The sequence below is a fragment of the Leucoraja erinacea genome, chromosome 18 (assembly GCF_028641065.1).
Source record: "Leucoraja erinacea ecotype New England chromosome 18, Leri_hhj_1, whole genome shotgun sequence".
In the NCBI taxonomy this organism is placed as follows: Eukaryota; Metazoa; Chordata; class Chondrichthyes; order Rajiformes; family Rajidae; genus Leucoraja; species Leucoraja erinaceus.
In genome coordinates, this window is record NC_073394.1 from 35466816 (window position 1) to 35487107 (window position 20292).

Below are 20292 nucleotides of genomic sequence, written 5' to 3' on the forward strand. Positions count from 1 at the left end.
AGAGAGGAGTTGGTGAATCGTTCCGCTGGCTGCTCTCGGACCGACCAGAGCGCGCGGCGACCGCTTATTACTGCGCGTGCGGGCCAACGATGCGCGAGCCCGGGTCCGCGCGCTCGGCCGTTGTGCTCGTGTCTCCCGCGCTTCAGCGCTTGGCCGTTGTGCTCGTGTCTCTCGCGCTTCAGCCGTTGTGCTCGTGTCTCCCGCGCTTGGCCGTTGTGCTCGTGTCTCTCGCGCTTCAGCGCTCGGCCGTTGTGCTCGTGTCTCTCGCGCTTCAGCGCTTGGCCGTTGTGCTCGTGCCTCCCGCGCTTCAGCGCTTGGCCGTTGTGCTCGTGTCTCCCGCGCTCGGCCGTTGTGCTCGTGCCTCACACGCGCTCGTCTGTTGTACCAGTGCCTCCCTCGCGCGTGTCCGCCCTCGGCCGTTGTCTCCCTCACGCTCCAGTGTGAGCGTGCACGCGCCTGGCCGGCGCTCGAGCTCTGCATTCCTCGCTGACTACGTGGCGGCGGCTGGAGCTGAGGGGAGGAGGTGGCCGCGGTGCAGGCAAGCGACACGGCGGCAGCAGTGGCTGCTCCTGTCAGTCTTTCCTGGCACTTCAGCCGGCGACGCCGTCCGCTGCTGCCGGAGGTGAGTGCTCAGGGAAAGGGGTGAAAGCAAAGCGGGGTTCGCGGGCGCCGAGATATATTTTTCCTGCCGTTTGCCCTGCAATCCTTTCGCCTGTTCCCCGACTTGTCGGTCGGTATCGTCCGCCTGTTCCTCAATATAACGCTGCCTCCGGCGCGCAATAAAATAAATCTGCGCTGTCTCCCTGCTCAAGCGGGTTCGGTATCTCATCAGCCTTTTACCGATACCCCGGAGGAAGAGTGGGAGGGTCGGAGATCCCCGCGAACCTCTGGTTGGGGCAGGAGGGTTCCCTTGATCCTGGGGCGGGGGAGGAGGGAGAGGGACCACCATGGTCTGATACAACATGAGGGAGAGGTCCCATGGTCCGTATGGTTCTGGGTAGTAGGGGGGAGAAAGTGGTCCCCTGGTGGTAGGGGGTAGGAGAGAGGGAGAGAGGTCCCCTGGTATGGCGCAGCAGGGGTCGGGGGCGAGGGGTTGGAGGTAAAGGTATGTGCAGGCTTTCTATGTCTTGTACCCCACTGCCTCGCAGTAGGTTTTCCTCCTTCCCCTATGGAGTAACTCGGTGTCAAACCTGTCGTGGCCTGGACAATCCCTACCATTTAGGGTTGTTGTACATAATAAGTTGCTTATCACTGCTGCCAAATAAACGATAGTTTATAATTCTACTCAACCCCAGAACATTGTACAAAGAAATTAAAGTTAATTCATCTAACATCAAAAACATTGACCTGAGCTTGCAAATCACATTCATATCCAACGTGTCTCCAAGTTGTAAATGCCTCAAAGTATTTCGCAGAGCAATTTCAGAATGTAAACACGATCGTTTAGTAACTTGGTGGTGTACAAAGCGATATCTGGGGGGTGAGCATACCAGAAGGTATGTCACTGACTGTCAGATGAGTTTTTCGGCTGCTAAAGTCAGTTTATCAGTCACAGTAGTAAGGTTTAGGTGGGCGGTCAAATTACAAGGTGTTACTTTTCCATTCCAATCATCTCTTGCAATAATTTATACCTGTACTTTAGACATGCCAAAAGGGAAGCACCCTACAAAAAATAGTTGCAGCTGTTAACATTTATTTTCTTTGTCAGTCCATATTTGAAAGGGGAGTGGTGCATTAAACGTTTGCAGGATGGGACAGGATTTTGCAGTAATGCCAAACATGACCTGGAAAAGAATGCCACAAATACTGTTCGTTTTGTAACATATATAGTTGTAAATGTTTATAGGATCTCGTTTTGAAATGCAGTGTCTTCATAGAAATAATTATTCTGTGATTATATTTATACTTGATAAATCAAAATTTTGATATTTGTGCTGTCGAATAATGTTTTTTTGTGGCTTTTGAAACAATAATATGCAGATGTACTGGTATTATTTGTGAAAAAATTGACATGTTTTAGTACTTCTGAAGTAGACAATCCTGTAATAATTCAGCTGTTGAAGTATTCCAAGTCTTGTATAAACAGATTTTCAAGAGATCTTAAAATGTTTAGAGAGTATAATAATCATAATGTGTGTTATGATTGTGTTTATAATTTGTTTGGTTGTTTTGTTGTTCCGCGAGCATTGCCACTTTCATTTCACTGCACATCTCGTATGTGTATGTGACAAATAAACTTGACTTGACTTGACTTGAGTGCATTGAGTATTGCATTTGGCTCTGGTTTAGTTTATGCATGGTTGCTCAAGATGTTATGGCTTTATATAACTCAAATCCATGTTTGAATTTCACGCAGTCTTCTGATTTGAATGAGAAGCAGGAGCTCAACTGAAAGTAAATCAGAATACTCACAAATTAAGATTTTTTTTAAACTGGACATCTGAATCAGGCAGAAAATGCTTGGAATACTCAGCAGAATAGGGGACATCTGTGGAAAGAGAAATAGTTAATGCTTTAGGTTTGGGGCCCTTTATCAGGACATGGAAGAGAAACAGGTCAATGCAAGTTGCAGAGAAGATGAGGCGTTGTTTCTCTCATCCTCACCTTCCGTGCTGCCTTCACTAACTTCTTCCCAGTTCTGATGAAGAGTCACAGGTTTTTAACATTAAATATTTCCCTTCCTACTGCTGCTCCCTGATCTGTTTATATTATTTATGCCAGATATTTAATGAATGTGGAATGGATTTTTAGGCAGGCCCGTGGAAATAGTTGAATCCAATGATTGAGGTTGGAGGATTTTCCATGTGTAATAATGTAAATGGTATTTGTTATGTGGTTTGTCTCCCTTGCTTTTTTTTTTAAACATTTACTGACTGTCAGATGGTGCCTAAAATATGCCAACTCTTGTGCATGGACTCAGTTTGGTCTACTATCTTATACTCGGTATGATTGTGCCTAATGTATAGCAGGATTGGCTCTAAACTGCATGCAAAAAAATGTCACTACACTTAGGTACATGTGCCAATAAGGTACCATTAAACAATTGGATGACTGAGCTAATGTCCCTTAGTGTTAATTGTTAACTAGACCAAGTGGGACCCGTTGGGTTCCATCCCCTCAACGCGCGGTTGCGGTGGAGGGGGGGGGGGGCAGCCTGTTCATGCAATTTAAAAACAATAAACATGCTATATTTGGTCTTTTAAACTTGTGAGAGAGTAATGTGTAGGAAGAAACTGCAGATGCTGGTTTAAACCGAAGATAGATACAAAAAGCTGGAGTAACTCAGCAGGGCAGGCAGCATCTCTGGAGAGAAGGAATGGGTCTGAAGAAGGGTCTCGACCCAAAACGTCACCCATTCCTTCTCTCCAGAGATGCTGCCTGTCCCGCTGAGTTACTCACGCTCAAGATTGATACAAAAAGCTGGAGTAAGTCGGGCAAGATCTTGCCTAAAACATTGCACCTCCGTGTATGCTTTAGTGACCTGTTGTACATCATTTTTTTGCACCCTCACTTATTCAATTTCCATTTTTCTTTTCAATTCAGCATTCCTAGCTTTTTGTGGTGTGAGTGGCTCTGACAACATTTATTGTTTAACCATAATTGCCTTTAAAAAGTAGTTGTAAGCAGCTGTATTTGATTATTGCAGACTGATCAGAGAATTCCATTATTTAGAACTGCCAATGAAGGAGCAGTAATATATTTCAAAAGCAGATTAGCTGAGTTCATGGCCTCCTAGGTAGTGAAGGCTGCAGGATTGGAAGGTGCTGTCAAAGATGTCCTGTTGAGTAGCTGGGCAAGACTGGAGAATGTGCAGTTAAGCTGGATTTTATGGAAGGTGTGTATTTAATTCATCGTTGTGGCTCTGTGCTCATCCACATACAACTAAATTGTGTAGATGATGGCAGGGCTTTGTCATATCAGAATAACCAGCATTTGACTTGCTTCTATTCACTGCAGTATTTATGTGGGTGGACACTGCTGACCCTGGCACATTAATGCTGAAGGATTCAAAGATAAAGGCCTTTGATGTCAGTGGAAGGATCGTTAACATGCTGTTAGTCTGGATGAGCATGCACATATTGTGGACCTGTGATCCAAATCACTAACAGATTGTTTGCTGAAGAGGAAGTTAAAAATCCTGTAGAAACTCAGCGGGTGAGGCAGCACCTATGGAGCGAAGGAATAGGTGACGTTTCGGGTCGAGACCCCTTCTTCAAACTGATGTGGGGGTGGTGGGGGCGGGAAGAAGAAAGGAAGAGGCGGAGACAGTGGGCTGCGGGAAAGCTGGAAAGGGTAGGGGAAAGAGGGAAAAAGCAAGGACTACCTGAATTTGGAGAAGTCAATGTTCATACCGCTGGGGTGTAAACTACCCAAGCAAAATATGAGGTGCTGCTCCTCCAATTTACAGTGGGACTCACTCTGGCCATGGAGGAGGCCCAGGACAGAAAGGTCAGATTCGGAATGGGAGGGGGAGTTGAAGTGCTGAGCCGTGAGATCAGGTTGGTTATTGCGATCTGAGCGAAGGTGTTGGGCGAAGCGATCGCCAAGCCTCCGCTTGGTCTCACCGATGTAGAGCAGCTGACATCTAGAGCAGCGGATGCAATAGATGAGGTGCAGGTGAACCTCTGCCGCACGTGGAAAGACTGTTTAGGTCCTTGGATGGAGTCAAGGGGGAGGTAAAGCGACAAGTGTAGCATTTCCTGCGGTTGCAAGGGAAAGTACCAGGGGACGGGGTGGTTTGGGTGGGAAGGGATGAAAGTGCTGAAGAAAGTGGGATTGTAATAATCCATTCAAAAGTACCTGTAACAACCTTGCCCACATTGTGCAACACTGCTCGCTACAATTTAGGCCATCAATGATGCCCAGGAAAATGTGGACCATTTCCTATGACTCGCGTCGTCTTTCAATGTAAGGCAGATGTTGATGGTATCCACCATCACTTTCAGAACACCAGTATAGCCTTTTGTGATCTGAAGAGGGTTTGAAAATTAAGACCTTGCATCCTAGTGTACAAGGATGATATAGTGTACATATCCTCTTAATGTACATGACAACAGTGATGCCTGCCGTCCCTGAGTTGTGGACTACCTAAGCAAGCACCTCACAGCAGTGGGAGGGACATCTAAATGGCTGTGTAAGATCCTCAAAAATAGGCCAGATAAACAAACCTGTGCCGACAGCCCAATATTGTAGACCAAAGCCAAATCATGAGGTTGAGATCGGCCGCCTTGATGCCACATTTTCTGGGGGGGGGGGTCAAATGAGCTCTCGTAATTTTGTCCCGAGTAAAGGTGCCCGGCTTACAATTGTCGAAAGATCCGTGGTGGACCTGTACCGTTATATACCTGCCTCAACTTCCTCTGGAAGCTTGTTCAATATAAACAATAACCTCCGAGTGAAAAACGTTGCCCCTCATGTTCCTATTAAATCTTTCTCCCCTCGCCTTCAACCTGTGGCCTTTCATTCTAATTGTTCCACCTGGGCAAGGTGTATTCATCCTATCCAATTGCCCTCATGATTTTATATACCTCTAAAAGATCACCCCTCGGCCTTCTATGTTCCAAGGAGTAAAATCCTAACCTGCCCAAACTCAGCCCCTCAAATCCTGGCAACATCCAAATCTCTGCACTCTTCATGCAGCGCTGCCTTTGATGGGGATGTCAGTATCTGATGAGGGCAATGTCTACCACTTTCTCCAGCTTCCTTTGTTCTTCAGCGTTTAAATTTCCAAACCAGGCGTGATGCAACCAGTCAGTCGGCTCTTCATCATATACTTGTAGAAGTGCAATAGAACACCTGGTCATCTCTGATGGAGGCCACATTTCTCATGCAGAGACCCAACCAATTTCCCTCTACTAATACTCTCCTTTGCCTGGCGGAACCTGTCCTTGCCCTCAACAACTTCTCTTTCGCCTCCTCTTACTTTCTCCAAGTTAAAGGTGTATTCATGGGCACTCACATGGTTCCAATCTATGCTTGTCCTCTTGTTGGTTATGTTAAAACAGTCCGTACTCTGGACTGGTCCTTGCTCTGGACTGCCCTATACTGGTCCTATCCCCCCCCAACTCTTTCTTCACTACATTGATGACTGCATCAGGGCTGCCTACAGCACCCATGCAGAACTAATGGACTTCATTAACTTTCGCTCTTGCCCTCAAATTCACCTGGACTATCTGGGGCATCTCTCCTTCTTTTCTTGATCTCTTGGTCTCCATCTCAGGAGACAGTCTATTGACTGACGTCTACTACAACTCCCACAGTTATTTCGACTACACTTCCTCCCACCCTGCTTCTTGCAATGACACTATCCCCGACTCTCAATTCCTCTGTCTGCGCTACACTGGCTCCCAAGATGAGGCTTTCCAGACAAGGACATCAAGGAATGTCCTCATTTTTTAGTGAAAATAGTTTCCACCGGCTGTCATAGTTGAATCCGTCATCCGCATCTCTTCTGTGCCCCGGAGTTCTGCTCTCACTCGCTCTCTCCCTGAATGCAACAACGACAGAGTTCCCCTGGTCCTCATCTTGCCCCACCAACCTCCACATCCATCACCTCTAACGTGATCCCACCGCCAATTATATGTACCCCTCTCCCCCCTTTTCCACCTTCTGCAGAGACCACTCCCTCCGCAACTCCTCGCACTCATCCCTTCTCACCCAAGGCGCCGGTCACTTTAATTTCTGGAATTTAGCATTGTTGTTCATGTTTGACCAAACTGTTTCTGAAGAAGGTTATCGACCCGAAACGTCACCCATTCCTTCTCTCCAGAGATGCTGCCTGTCCCACTGAGTTACTCCAGCATTTTGTGTTCATCTTTGGTTTAAACCAGCATCTGCAGTTCCTTCTTACACACAAACTTTAATAAGACCTGGATTTGAATAGTACTGGTGAAATTCATCTCAATAAATAAATATTGTCATTTTTAAATCTTGGAGCATCTTCCATCACTGATGATTGAAAGTGAACTGATAGATAATATTCAGATTGCAATTATCCTGTTATTTCAATTGGTTTTACTGGGCAGCTTTAAATGCTGTCAAGTAGGCAGAAAGGTCTTGACTCAAAACGTCACATATTTTCTCTTTCTCTCTCCAGAGATGTTGCCTGTCCCGCATTTTACTCCATCATTTTGTGTCTAGGCACAATTATTTAACTGGTTTAGCGGCCTTTATTGTTAGTTGATAGCACTGGAAGTAACTAATTGGTGGAAGAAATGACAGGAAGTTAAGGATGAGAGATGGATCGTGCTCTTGGCACTGTTAACTGAAGATAATTTAAGTTGCTGAAGCTGGCACAAAAGGGGAATAATGCTAGCCTCCATTTATTGTTTTGTGGTTGCACAAACTTCCAAGTCAAGTCAAGTCAAGTTTATTTGTCACATACACATACGAGATGTGCAGTGAAATGAAAGTGGCAATGCTCGCGGACTTTTGTGCAAAAGACAAACAACAAAACAACCAAACAAATTATAAACACAATCATAACACACATATTCTTTTACATAATAAATAATGGAAGGAAAAACGTTCTGAATACATTTTCTTTTGTATTCCTATTATGGGCTTGCTCATTGAAAAACATTATTGACTATTATTAATGGTAGCACTGCATTCTTTGGCTTGTATTATAAATGTATGTTTGTTTGTTGTTAAGTAAGAATTTCATTGTTGTATTGCCAGTGCCTAAGATAATTAAATAAATCGACTATTCAGAACGAGATGAAGTAGACTTCAGCTTTGATCTGCTGATATCTTAGCTGTGTCCATTGTGTGGTTTTAATTGTTGCCATACAAATGAGTTCAGACCAACATGCACTTGTATCAGTCTGGTGCTTAAGTTGATGCCAGACCGTCTGCCGGTTTTATTGTGTTTCAATGTAGCAGCTTGAAAAAGCCTAACAAATCACTTGGTTTAATTTAAGACAATTAAAAGTCAACAGCATTGTAATGGATGTGGATTTTTACCGGGCAAATTGGATTATTTTTTGAGATTTTTCTTCCCTACGGCAGAACAGTTTTTTTTAATTCTAGACTGAAATTAAAATCATAACTGAAATTTAAAATCATAGCTGCTGTGGTGAATTTAATTCAGAAATTACATTCAGAAAGGCTTGGATAGAATGGATGTGGAGAGGATGTTTCCACTAGTGGGAGAGTCTAGGACTAGACGTCATAGCCTCAGAATTGAAGGACATTCTTTTAGGAAGGAGAAGATGAGAAATTTCGTATGTTAGGGTGGCCAAGTCGGTGGATATTTTTAAGGCAAAGATAGATAGATGCTTGATTAGTACAGGTGTCATAGGTTATGGGGAGAAGGCAGGAGAATGGGGTAAGGAGGCCGAGATAGATCAGCCATGATTGAATGGTGTAGATAATGGGCCGAATGGCCTAACTCTCATTTACGACCTGATGAGATAATTATCTCAAATCCAATGGAATGCCATATCATTATTTCACAGTTCCCAATGCCAATTTGCCTAAATCAGTAGTGACATGGTTTCTAAAAAAACTTCAGTTTATGCTCCTCTCTTCAATCATAAAATTATTAATTATTATTAAAAGCTGGAGGAAATTTTGTGCTCTAAACAAAGTATCAAGGAAGGGGTAAAGCTAGGTAGTTACCATAAGATGTTCACTTACTGAATAATAAAGGAATGCAGTGATTTGAAAAGCATGGGACAATGTCTAAGTTGTGCATGGACCATAGGCTGCTGTCTCAGAAGTATGCAAAAACACTCGAATGTTCCTTCAAAATGTAGCTTTCAAATAAAATGGACTCAGCAAAGTTGCAGTAACACTTTGTATTGTCAATGATGGATGCCTTTGACCCGAGCTTTGAAGATGTTGGTATTGGGCCTAACAGACTGCAATCCACTTCTGGAAATATCTGGGGTTGAGCAATATTTAACGTTTGATGAAACTGAATTGTGTGATGTTCCTTCTATTCCGCTCCTTTTTAGAATCGTTATTTCTCTAGTTTATTTTGCAGTGAATGGACCTGTGCTGGTCTACACTAACCAGGGATCAGGATGGTGATGCAACTCTCGACTATCGTTGTCGTCTTTTGTATTTGTGGTTTGTTTCCATCGCTGTCCAGTGCAGATATCCACAGAGCCAATGCCAAAAAGCTGGCACGAAAGGCAGCAGCTGCGCAGGCTGCAAATGAAGGTCAAAGGTGGTGTCCAGAAAACGTGTTTACACTCCGATCATGGTCAGAACTGTTTGCTGGAGAACGTATTGATGCCTGGATCTGTTCTTTGATTGGCTCGGTGATCGTTGGGCTCAGTGGTGTCTTTCCTCTTCTCGTCATCCCAATTGAGGCTGGGGCAGCACTGAAATCTAAAGGTAAATGTCATAAAAGCTGCGAAAAGGAGTAAATGTATCATTGAATTTTTGACATGTTTATCTAGCATCCCTTCTAGTTGTGATATTTCATCCAATAAAAAATGCATTTCAATACCACTCAGTCATGATGTTCTGTGAAAGGCTAAAAATATTTTTTTTTAAACATAGGTTATCTTGGGGAAGATTGATCTTGGGGAAATTAAATTTTCTTCTTTGTCACTACCCCATAATGTTTGACTGGTAATTCTGTACAGAGCTAGCTGCATGTGTCAGAGTGATCAAACTTCTGCATCCATGCACTGCTGCAGAAATGTGGAATGTGCTGGGTGCAGGCGCATCATACACTTGTTACACCCCTGTATTCACCAGGGTCCATGACATAGCTGGAAGGCCAGATATATTTTATCTGGCCCCCTCAAATCCATGATAGTAATCACTGGCAAAATCTAGCTTTATTTGAACAAGATCACGAACCTTTACCAAAAGTGGTGGCTTGTTTTTGCTATAATTAACATAATGCTGTTAATTAAAAATTTCCAATTGTATGTAACCGTTACCGATCATTGCTGTTTTTAAGCAATGGCAAAGGCCATCTGCCAGCACAAACTGTTAGAATGCCTTCAGTGGTTCAGTAGAAATAGCCTTAGTTTCCTCTGCATGTGGCTTCATTGACAATCGTCAACCATAAAGGGCCTGTCATACTTTGCGATTTTTTTTTTTTGGTGACTGACGCCTGTAAAACCGTCAAGTTGTACGACATACACGCTGACATATGCTGCGCCCACAGGACAGCATTCGTCAGCGTGTATGTCACACTTCTTGACGGATTTACAGGTTAGGGTTAGGGACCACAGATGTGCTGTAAAATATTCTTCCTTCAATGCATGGATTTTAAACATTAATATATTAAAATTAATACAATAAAATCAATTGTGCAAATGAAAAGATGTCTGAATCGTTCAGGTTTATTTACAGATGTATTGGTCAGCTTCCAGATCCAATCACCGTCTCTAACTTTTCACAGGGATGGATTCAGTGAGTGTAGACTGAACACCTCACTTCCCTCCACCCCCCTCTTCCACCCCTCCAGCCCACATCCCTCCTTCTCCAACCCCCCCCCACCCTTCTCCCCTCCCCACTCCCCCCCTCCTTCCCTTTCCCCCTCTTCCACCCTCCTCCCCACTCCACTCTTCTTCCCCTTCTCCACTGCCCCCCCGATCCCCTCTCCCTTCCTTCTGCCATTCTCCAACCCCCCCACATCCCCCCCCCTTTCCCCCACCCCCCCCATTTGTGGAGCCAGCTTGCGACCAGCAATCCCCCGCCCACTCTCCCACACACGCCAGGGACAGTTTATACAAACCTATGCACCTTGGGAGTGCGGTAGGGAACCCAAACCCTAGCCCTACCCCAGCCATAACCCTAACCCTAGTCATAACTCTAACTCTAGATTGATAGGCTTGATATAAGTATAAATTGTCCCTAGCGTGAGTGGGAAAGTGTGCGGGGGATCGCTGGCCGGTGCGGACTCGGTGGGCCTAAGGGCACTGTATCTCTGAACTAAATGTGACACAGGAGCCCCAGGGGTTGGACTCGAACCCGCAATGTTTCGCCTGCTCCTCATGGGAACGAAACTGTTGGCCACGAGTTGTCCCAGAGGCAGGTCTCTCTTCCAATGGTCTCTCCAAACCCCCAGAGGCAACGGGCTTTTCAACTGGGTGCAGGCAATATTGTCAATGTACCAGTGCCATCCATCTGCTCCGACCACTGAGTCTAAATACCCACCACCCATTTTGAAGCAGGGCGAGTGGGAGTGGGGGGAGGTGAGGGGTGTTGTTCCCAAAGTCTGCATTTATCCCATAGACAATGTTACTAAAACAGATGATGTTTGTTTTGAGCAGTGCTATTAGTGGGATCTAGCTGTAACAGGCTGGGTCCACAAATGGGGGGGAGTCGATGAAAGTGAAGTGGGGCGGAGGTTGGAGAATGGTAGAAGGGAGGGGGAGCAGGGGATGTGAGGGAGGGTGGAGTGGAGAATGGGGCGAAGAGTGGAGCAGGGAGAAGGGTGGAAGAGGGGAGGGGAGAAGGGTAGGGGGAGTGGAGGATGGATGGGGCAGGAGGGAGGGAAGAGGGGAGTTCAGTCTACACTCACTGAATCCATCCCTGTGAAACGTTAGAGACGGTGATTGGATATGGAAGCGAACCAATACACCTGTAAATAAAACTGAACAACTCAGACATCTTTTCATTTGCACAATTGATTTTATTGTATTCATTTTAATATATTAATGTTTAAACTCCATGCAAAAAAGGAAGAATATTTTACAGCCTATCTGTAGTCCCTAACCGGTGTCATCTGCAGGACAGCATACGTCAGCGTGTGACAGGGCGCACAACATGATGAGACACCCAGATATCACCCCTGGATTTTGGAATGTTCAAAATCCAGGGTCGATGGGGAGACACAGCGCATCACCGCGCGTCATTACATGTGTCACCACGCATCAAGCCGTGTCACAACCCAACCACACCAACCTCTTTTCAGGATGTCGCCGAAAATGTCGCCCAAGTGGGACAGGCCCTTAAGGCTTCTCGGAATCGTCACAGCAGAAACATTGGCAGGAATTTGATGTTTGTCCTTGATGGTTGCAGTTTGTATGTTGATGGCTCTGTTTAAGTTTTCCTTTTTCTGCTCGTGTAGATGGCTCCCAACGATTGAAACGATTGTTGAGTTTTGCCATTGGTGGGCTGCTTGGTGATGTCTTCTTGCATCTATTGCCTGAAGCCTGGGCTTACACCTGCAATAGAAATGCAGGTAAGAAATGGACTCCAAGACATTGTGCACAGATAACATTGATTCACAGAATTATACAATATGGAAACAGGGCCTTCCACCCAACTCATTCATACGTGTCCAAAGCAGTCCAGGCAATATTTCTGAATCTTTTTCTTATGTCATTCTTGACTTTTATAGCGTCAGGAAAAATGTGGGATGTCTAAAATGGGGTAGATGGAAGGAGCTGAGACTGATCTCTTGGCAGATCAGTGACTTTGGCTCTGATAATATTAAACAACAGGAAATCTTAACATGTTTATTTTAAATAATTTAAGACAATTGAATATTGATAAGTAGCCTGGGAATGGCTGGTGGAAGAGGAGCGAGTTGTTATCAATGTATATAGTTGTATTTCCGTATATCACAGAAGGAAAGTATGCCAGTAATAAAAGTAAGTGATTCAAGTTATCCTGAGGTTCTATATAACCTTGGAAAGAAACTTTTCAAAGACAAATAAATTCAGTGCTATGCATACATTCAGTCCTTGTATTCTGCTGATTTACAATCTAGATTTGCATGTTAGTCAGTTCTAGCCCAGACTGCACTTTGAGATTTTAAAAATGATCATTACTTTTAAATATCAAGTAGTTGGTTTGTTAATATCACCACTCCTTAGATGTTTAAATTAAACATTTAATGGATTTACAAATATTTCTTCATGCTTTTAGAACATAGGGCATTTTAAATTTATTTGATGAAAATAATGGAGAAAGTTGAAAGTAGCACAGTTGATTGTTATATGGACTTGCAACAGCATTTTGCTAATATTCCCCATAATTTATTTTGTAACAGCATCAAACCACATAAAAGTAGAAAGTGTCATATTGAATGGTTGTTTTAGACTGAAGGAAAATATAGGGTGGTAGACACAAAATGCTGGAATAACTCAGCGGGTAAGGCAGCATCTCTGGAGAGAAGGAATGGGCGACATTTTAGGTCGAGACCCTTCTTCAGACTGATGTCAGGAGAGGGGGCGGGACAAATATAGGATGTAGGCGGAGACAGTAAGACTAGTCGGAGAACTGGGAAGGGGAAGGGGATGGAGAGGGAATGCAAGGGCGATCTGCAGTTAGAGAAGTCAATGTTCATACCACTGGGGTGTAAACTACCCAAGCGAAATATGAGGTGCTGTTCCTCCTATTTGCGCTGGGCCTCACTCGGACAATGGAGGAGGTCCAGGTCAGATTGGAAATGGGAGGGGGAGTTGAAGTGCTGGGCTACCGGGAGATCAGGTAGGTTAAGGCGGACTGAGTGGCGGTATTCAGTGATACAATCGCTGAGCCTGCGCTTGGTCTCGCCGATGTAGAGAAGTTGACACCTGGAATAGCGGATACAGTAGATGAGGTTGGAGGAGGTGCAAGTGAATCTCTGCCTCACCTGGAAAGACTGTTTGGGTCCTTGGATGGAGTCGAGGGGGGAGGTAATGGGACAGGTGTTGCACCTCCTGCGGTTGCAGGGGAAAGTACCTGGAGAGGTGGTGGTTTGGGTGGGAAGGAACGTGTTGACCCGGGAGTTTTTGAGGGAACAGAAAGGGGTGGAGATGGGAAAATGTGGCCAGTAGTGGGATCCTGTTGGAGGAAATGCTGTATGCGACGACTGATAGGGTGGAATGTGAGGACAAGGGGGACTCTGTCCTTGTTACGAATGGGGGGAGGGGGAGTAAGAGCGGAGCTGCGGGATATCGAGGAGACCCTATGAGCCTCATCTATAATGGACGAGGGGAACGCCCATTCCCTAAAGAATGAGGACATCTCCGATGTATGGAACACCTCATCCTGGTCGCAGATGCGGTGTAGACGGAGATATTGGGAGTAGGGGATAGAGTCTTTACAGTAAGCAGGGTGGGAAGAGGTGTAATCAAGATAGCTATGGGAGTCAGTAGGTTTGGTATGGTATACATGAGGCTTTAATGGCATAGGTGGGTCTAGAAGAAACATTTGCGATTATAATAAACATGAAACTTAGGAATTAAGTAAATAGAGGAAGATAAGCCATTTCAATTGTTTGCCTAGAGTGTGACATTTAATGCAGGAGAGCATGATGATCAACGATTTGGAAAAATAAATAAGGGAAAACTTATGGTACAGTTTTTAAGGGAAAGTACCCAGGAATCGGATACATAAATCCTTGAACGTGGCAGGGAGAGATATGAAAATTTATTTTTCGCATCGGGAATTGTGATTTAGATGGAGGGGAGTTTGGTGCTTTGAGCAGATGGTTATGAGAGAGTGGTGTGAGCATATTCAACAAAAACATGAAAATAAATACTTGCAGTGCTAGAACGAAAGCGAAGTGATAAAACTTTCAAAGAGCCAGCACAAGCATGGCCTGCCATATATCATGTGCTTTGAGATTCAGAGAAAAAAGTGAGAATGTGAGCATGGGGTGGAAGTAAAAGTGACCAAGATGATGTTGGATTGTGTAAATTTCAAATAGTTCACTAATATCCTTTAAGGTAAGGAAAAGAGCCATTCTTGACCAGCTGGCCTCTATTTTGCCTAGTTCCATGACAACAGTTGCCCAGACAGTTCCAATGTTTAAAAGGCATTTAGATAGATACTTGAATAGAAAACATAAGAGGCATATGGTACCAATGGGATTAGCATAGATAGGCATCTGATCAGCACTGAAAAGGTGGACCAAAAGTCTCATTTCTGTAGTGTTGAATTATGTACCCATGATTTAACATGATACATTCTGAACTGCCTTGTGAAATTACTGGGCTTGTGACCAAGCAAATTACCCATTTGGATCATAGTCCTGAAAAGAAGGTGGGTTTTCAACTGTTCCAGGATTTTGTCTTGCATCAAGACCTGTAACCTGAGAAGCCTGACGTTATTGAGCCCATCTGTCAGTACTTGTTGTCCAGTGGGTATTTGAACACAAGGAAGTAGAAATATAGTGGATAATTTATATAACAATTAATTAAATCAGCAGGGGTTTTCTTGCCTGAGGCTTCTTTTGGTTGTTGTGCTGTTCTCATCACTTTCTGTTTTATATGCAGATGGTGGCCATAGTCGTGAGCAGCAGAAGAAGTTAGGTTTTTGGGTAATTATTGGATTGTTTGCATTCTTTATTTTGGAGAAAGTATTCCCAGATAAAGAAGAAGAGGACACAGAATATCACAGGGTAAGTAAAGTATAAAAACAATTCTATAAAAAGCGCTTTAAAACTATTTTGACACACAAACCCAGTTTTTTCCACAGCTGTGATCTAGACCACCCTGAACTATTTCACTGCAAATTAACCTAATATGATCCATATCCATTCTATCATCATTGACTGCATCCAATCAGTCCTAAGGTACATGTTGGCTCTACCATTTGACATGGTGTTGCAGGACACCGCTTATGAACTTTAGTGATGCAGAAAATACAAAGGTAAATTTGGCACTAGAAATTCCTGGAGACATTGCTCAGTGATGAGTCTTGACCCAGCCAGTAAAGAAATCACTCGGAGCATCCCAACAAGGAGGTAAAGAGCAAAGTGTGTCACTTGCATCTGTTTAAGTTGCTGCTTCATTTTGGGGATTTCAGTAAGGCATTCCCTTAAAATTTAAAAATCGTCAATATTGTTTTGGTAAACTATTTGCTGTCAGGTGAGTGGGAGCTGCTATTTAAAAATTAAGATTAAAGATGTGTTCCACCTAGGCTTCTTAGAAATAATAATGTTCAGATGCTGGATTAAAAATAAAATGCTGGAAACCTTGAAAGTTAATCAGTATCTGTGGAAAGAGAAACAAACAGTTTTGGATGAAGACCCTTTTTGAGACTTGCTGAGTGTTTTCTGCATTTTCTGTTTGATGTTGACAGAATAGACAAATACTATGAGCCTTCTCTATTGGGGGAATGGAGTTTTACACTTCTGCAGGAGTAATATGACTGTTCTATCTAAGGCAGCATGGCATTTCAAAGGGAGCCCCAAATAATGTTATGATCTGCAAACGAGACTGCAGGTGCTGAAATCTGAGCAAGAAATAAACTGTTGAAGGAACTCAGCGGGTTAGGTAGCATTATTGAGGGAAATGGATGGTTGGTGTTTCAGTCCAGATGCTTCATCTGGACTGAAAGAGGGAGGGGGGGGGGGGGGGGGGGGGGGGGGGGTGGGCAAGATATGTCAAATGATGGGAAAGGTTTGATGTATAGGTAGAGGAGGGAAAGGCAGAGATATCGACAGAGGTCGAGGTGATAAATGGAGACAAAGGAATGCAGATTATTGAATCTGAAATGAAAGGAAGGGTGGAACTTAAAAAGGGAGGGATGGTGAGCGGATGAGAATGGTGGGGAGAGGGGAAATAATAACACAAGTGTGGATGATGGGCAGAAGGTAAGGGGTATGAAATGGGAAGATGAAGGCTGTGGAGAGGTTGGAAAGAAGGTTGTGTGTGAGGATCTGCGTCAATCAGAAGCAAAATGAAAAGGAAAAGGGGAGCAGGTTAGGTGGAGAAATTAGTGTTCATGCTATTGGTTTGTAGACTACCAGTGGAATATGAGCGGTTCTTCTAATTTGTGTTTGGCTTACCCTGACAGTGAATGAGGCAGAAGACAGATGGGTTTATGTGAGAATGAGAAGAATTAAAATGGCTTGCAACAAGAGCTCCAAATGGCTATTGCATACAGAACGCAAGTGCTCAGCAAAGATTGCCTGGTCTGTGTTTGGCCTCACTGAGATACGGGAGGTCATATCAAGACCATTAAATGAATAGATGAGGTTGGTGGAACTGCATGTCAATCTCTATCTCACCTGGGAAGGGGTGATTCAGGACCATGGATGGGAAGGGGTGTAGGGACAAGTGTTACACTTTTTACGAGGGAAAGTAATGTGGAGGAAGAGGGATGGGTGAACCAGGGAGTCAAGGAGAGAGTGCTCCCTGCGGAAAGCAGAAATGCGAGGAAAGTGTGACTCCACCCTCCAAGTGCTAGCTACAGGCAACATATTGGTAAACCCTATCCTTGCTTGAAATCAGTAGTGCCTGCAGGTTCTTGGTTTATGTTTTGGCATTAAAATATCCTGTTACTCTGCTGGGTGAACAGTTCTGGGGAGTGGGACGGATGAGTGGCTGTGTGGAGGAGGGAAGTTTGGGGCTGCCCTAACATGCAAGGTGTCAAATTTTGGCAAGTGATATTGGGTACTTACATATTTGTCATTCTTTGCAATTGTGTTCAACTGTGCTAGTTGCCCATTCATTGATAAGATGTATTCAAGGCACGCTTTCAAGAAGCATATATTCTGATCCAAATTAAAACCCAGAAATCGTTTGCATTTGTCCAAAAGAATTGCAATAGTTTTGGTACATCATCATGGTAGTTTTGACTTTTCTATTTCAACAGTCCAACTCAGTAATCACTCTCTTAATTAAGTTCATACGTCAGATTAATTAAGACTGAGAAAACAATGAATCTTCAGAAACCCAATTTCATAAATAACAGCTATTATTGCTGGCGACAGGCAGCTGTTTTTCCAAGTTGTGATATTATTCCAATTCAGCAAGCTTTTAAATATGGTGGAAGACTATCTGCATTGTCTCGAGTAATTTAAAAAAATCATATTGCTATGTTTATTTGCACTCATTTCACATCATGCACTCCAGATCCATAGCCAATTCTGTCAGCACACTGAACCCACGCTGACCAATACTTCTTGTCTATCGTCTCAGCATTCAGTTCCTGCTCATTGGTCACAATTCTTACCTTGTGATAGAAGGCTGGCCAATAACAGATAAACTTTGCAATCTTCTTTTACCTTCTGACTGATCTGTCAGCACAATAAATGTATCCATTTAGGCCTGCAAATAGCAAAGTTGATTCTGAGACTCAAGGCAGACTTATCTGGCTGTTAAACCTAGTGTGCTTTGTTAAGTGCAGTGAAATGAACTTGCCAGCAGCGGTAAAATAAAAAACACACACAATACACAATAAAAAATTTAACACAAACATCCACCACAGCATTCATCACTGTGGCGGAAGGCACAAAGTTTAGTCAGTCCTCCTCCATTTCCCCCCCGTGGTTGGGACAAGCTTTCATGAGCAAGACACATAGAAGAATAGTAGGAGCAGGTAATTTGCCCCTTTGAGCCTAACTTTACCCTTTAGTAAGATGATAACCGATCCTCTATCTGAAAACCAAATGCTCACTTTCCCTATACTCAGCTCACTTTCCCACAGCCATGGCTATGCTTGCATGCCATCACTTCCTACAAGAAGTAACCAAGTGGCAGCTCAAGCAACAGTGAGGCATCATCCAGTACAAGCTCAATGTTTTGACAGGGAGAACATTAATGTGCCTTCTCGGCCCCCGACGGCACGGGAATCCCAGTTACCGAGGCCGACGTCAGAAGATCCTTCAGGAGGATGAACCCTCGGAAAGTGTCTGATGGTGGACCTGGTTGTATTCTCAAAACCTGCACGAATCAACTGACTGGAGCTTTTGTGGACTTCTTCAACCTTTCATTACAGAGGTCTGAGGTTCTCTTTGCTTTAAAAGGAGGTCAATAAATATGGTGCCAAAGAAGGGTACGGTGACATGCTTCAATGACTGCTGACGGTGGCATTTACGTCCATGCTGATGAAGTACTTTGAGAAGTTGATTATGGCACATATCAACTCTTACCTTAGCAAGAACCTGGGCCCACTACAATTTGCCTACCACAACAATAAATCAACGGGAGGGAGGGAGGGTGGGATAGCGATCTTGTTGGCTCTCCATTCTGTACTGGACCACTTAGACAATAAAAACACATACTATTGTTCATTGACTACAGCCCAGCGTTCATCACCATCAAACCCTCCATACCAGTTACCAAGCTCAGGGAACTGAGCCTCTGGGCATCCCTTTGCAACTGGATCCTTGACTTCCTCATCAACAGACCAACAGGTACGAATTGGCAACAATACCTCCTCCTTGATAACCATCAGCACAGGTGCGCCTCCAGGCTGTGTGCCCAGTCCTTTGCTTCACTCACTCTATACCCATGACTGTGGCCGGACACAATTCCGATTCTTTAAGTTCACTGACGTTGTTGGACGAATTACACAAAATGTCAGAGTATAGGAGGGAGATTGATCATCTGATTAAATGGTGCCAGAACAACAGCCTTGCTCTCAACGTCAGTAGGACGTTGTTGACTTTAGAAGAGGAAGGCTGATCTTCCTTCTTCGTCTTCATTGATGGGTCAGTGAAGATCTCCATGCCTTCAAGATCCTGGGCATGCATATCTTTGAAGATCTTCCCTGGACCCAGCACATTGAAGCAATTATAAAGAAATCTTGTCAAAGCCTCTACTTCCTGATATGATTGAAGAGATTCGGTAAGTCGCCAAATACTCTTTTGAATGTCAATAGGTGTATGGCAAAGGGCATAGTGACTAGTTGCATCACAGTCAGATTCGGCAACTGAAGAAGGCAACCAGCTTCACCATGGACCCATAGCACCGCAGCCATGCTCTTATTTCATTCCTGCCATTGGGAAGAAAGTATAAGAGCCTGAAAACTATGATCTCAAAGTTCAGGAACAGCATCGACCCAAAAACATTAGACTAGTGAAAACTCCAAATACCAACTAAACTATGAACTGTCTTGGTTCAACTTTGGGATATTTTGCTTTGCATTATTTATTTTTATTTAAAAAATATATATGTTATCTATTGAGTGCTATGTTTGCAGACTCGTTGTGGTACATATGGCAATTAAACACTCTTGATTCTTACTCAATGCCTACGAATCTGGCTCCTCAAATATTTAGCAACTAGGCCTTCCCAGACTTCTATAGTAAATAATTTCACGGATTCACCTTTATCTGGATGAAGAATGTTCTCTTCATCTCTGCCCTAAATAGAGTCATAAAGCTGCACAGCACGGAAATACGCCCTTCACCCCACCTTGTCCATGCTGACTATGTTGGTATACAGGACTAGGCCCATTTGGCCCATAGCCCTCTAAACTTTTCTGATCCACAAATGTCTTTCCTGAGACTATAATCTTTGGCTCGTGTCCTAATTGTTGTCTCAATCCTAGGATCTGCTTTAACTTCAAATATTGATACAAATGTTATCTAAAGCTGTAATGGCATGACTACCTCTGTGGCAAAGTATTCAATAGACAATAGGTACAGGAGTA

At 43.9% G+C, this 20292-nt stretch overlaps 1 protein-coding gene across 2 annotated transcripts in view; it reads left to right on the forward strand.

Moving 5' to 3' along the window:
* Window positions 1-482: 482 nt before the first annotated feature.
* LOC129705919 (zinc transporter ZIP13-like) overlaps window positions 483-20292 on the forward strand; it is a 36636-nt gene continuing 16826 nt past the window's right edge. Inside the window, exons 1-4 of one of the 2 annotated variants that reach the window (XM_055649846.1) lie at window positions 483-622; window positions 8990-9345; window positions 12044-12157; window positions 15183-15307. In XM_055649846.1, the coding sequence (XP_055505821.1) occupies window positions 9030-9345; window positions 12044-12157; window positions 15183-15307 (555 nt within the window). In that variant the 5' untranslated portion in view covers window positions 483-622; window positions 8990-9029. Of the gene's footprint in view, window positions 623-8977; window positions 9346-12043; window positions 12158-15182; window positions 15308-20292 lie in introns of both variants that reach the window. The other variant, XM_055649845.1, reaches the window with a different exon arrangement.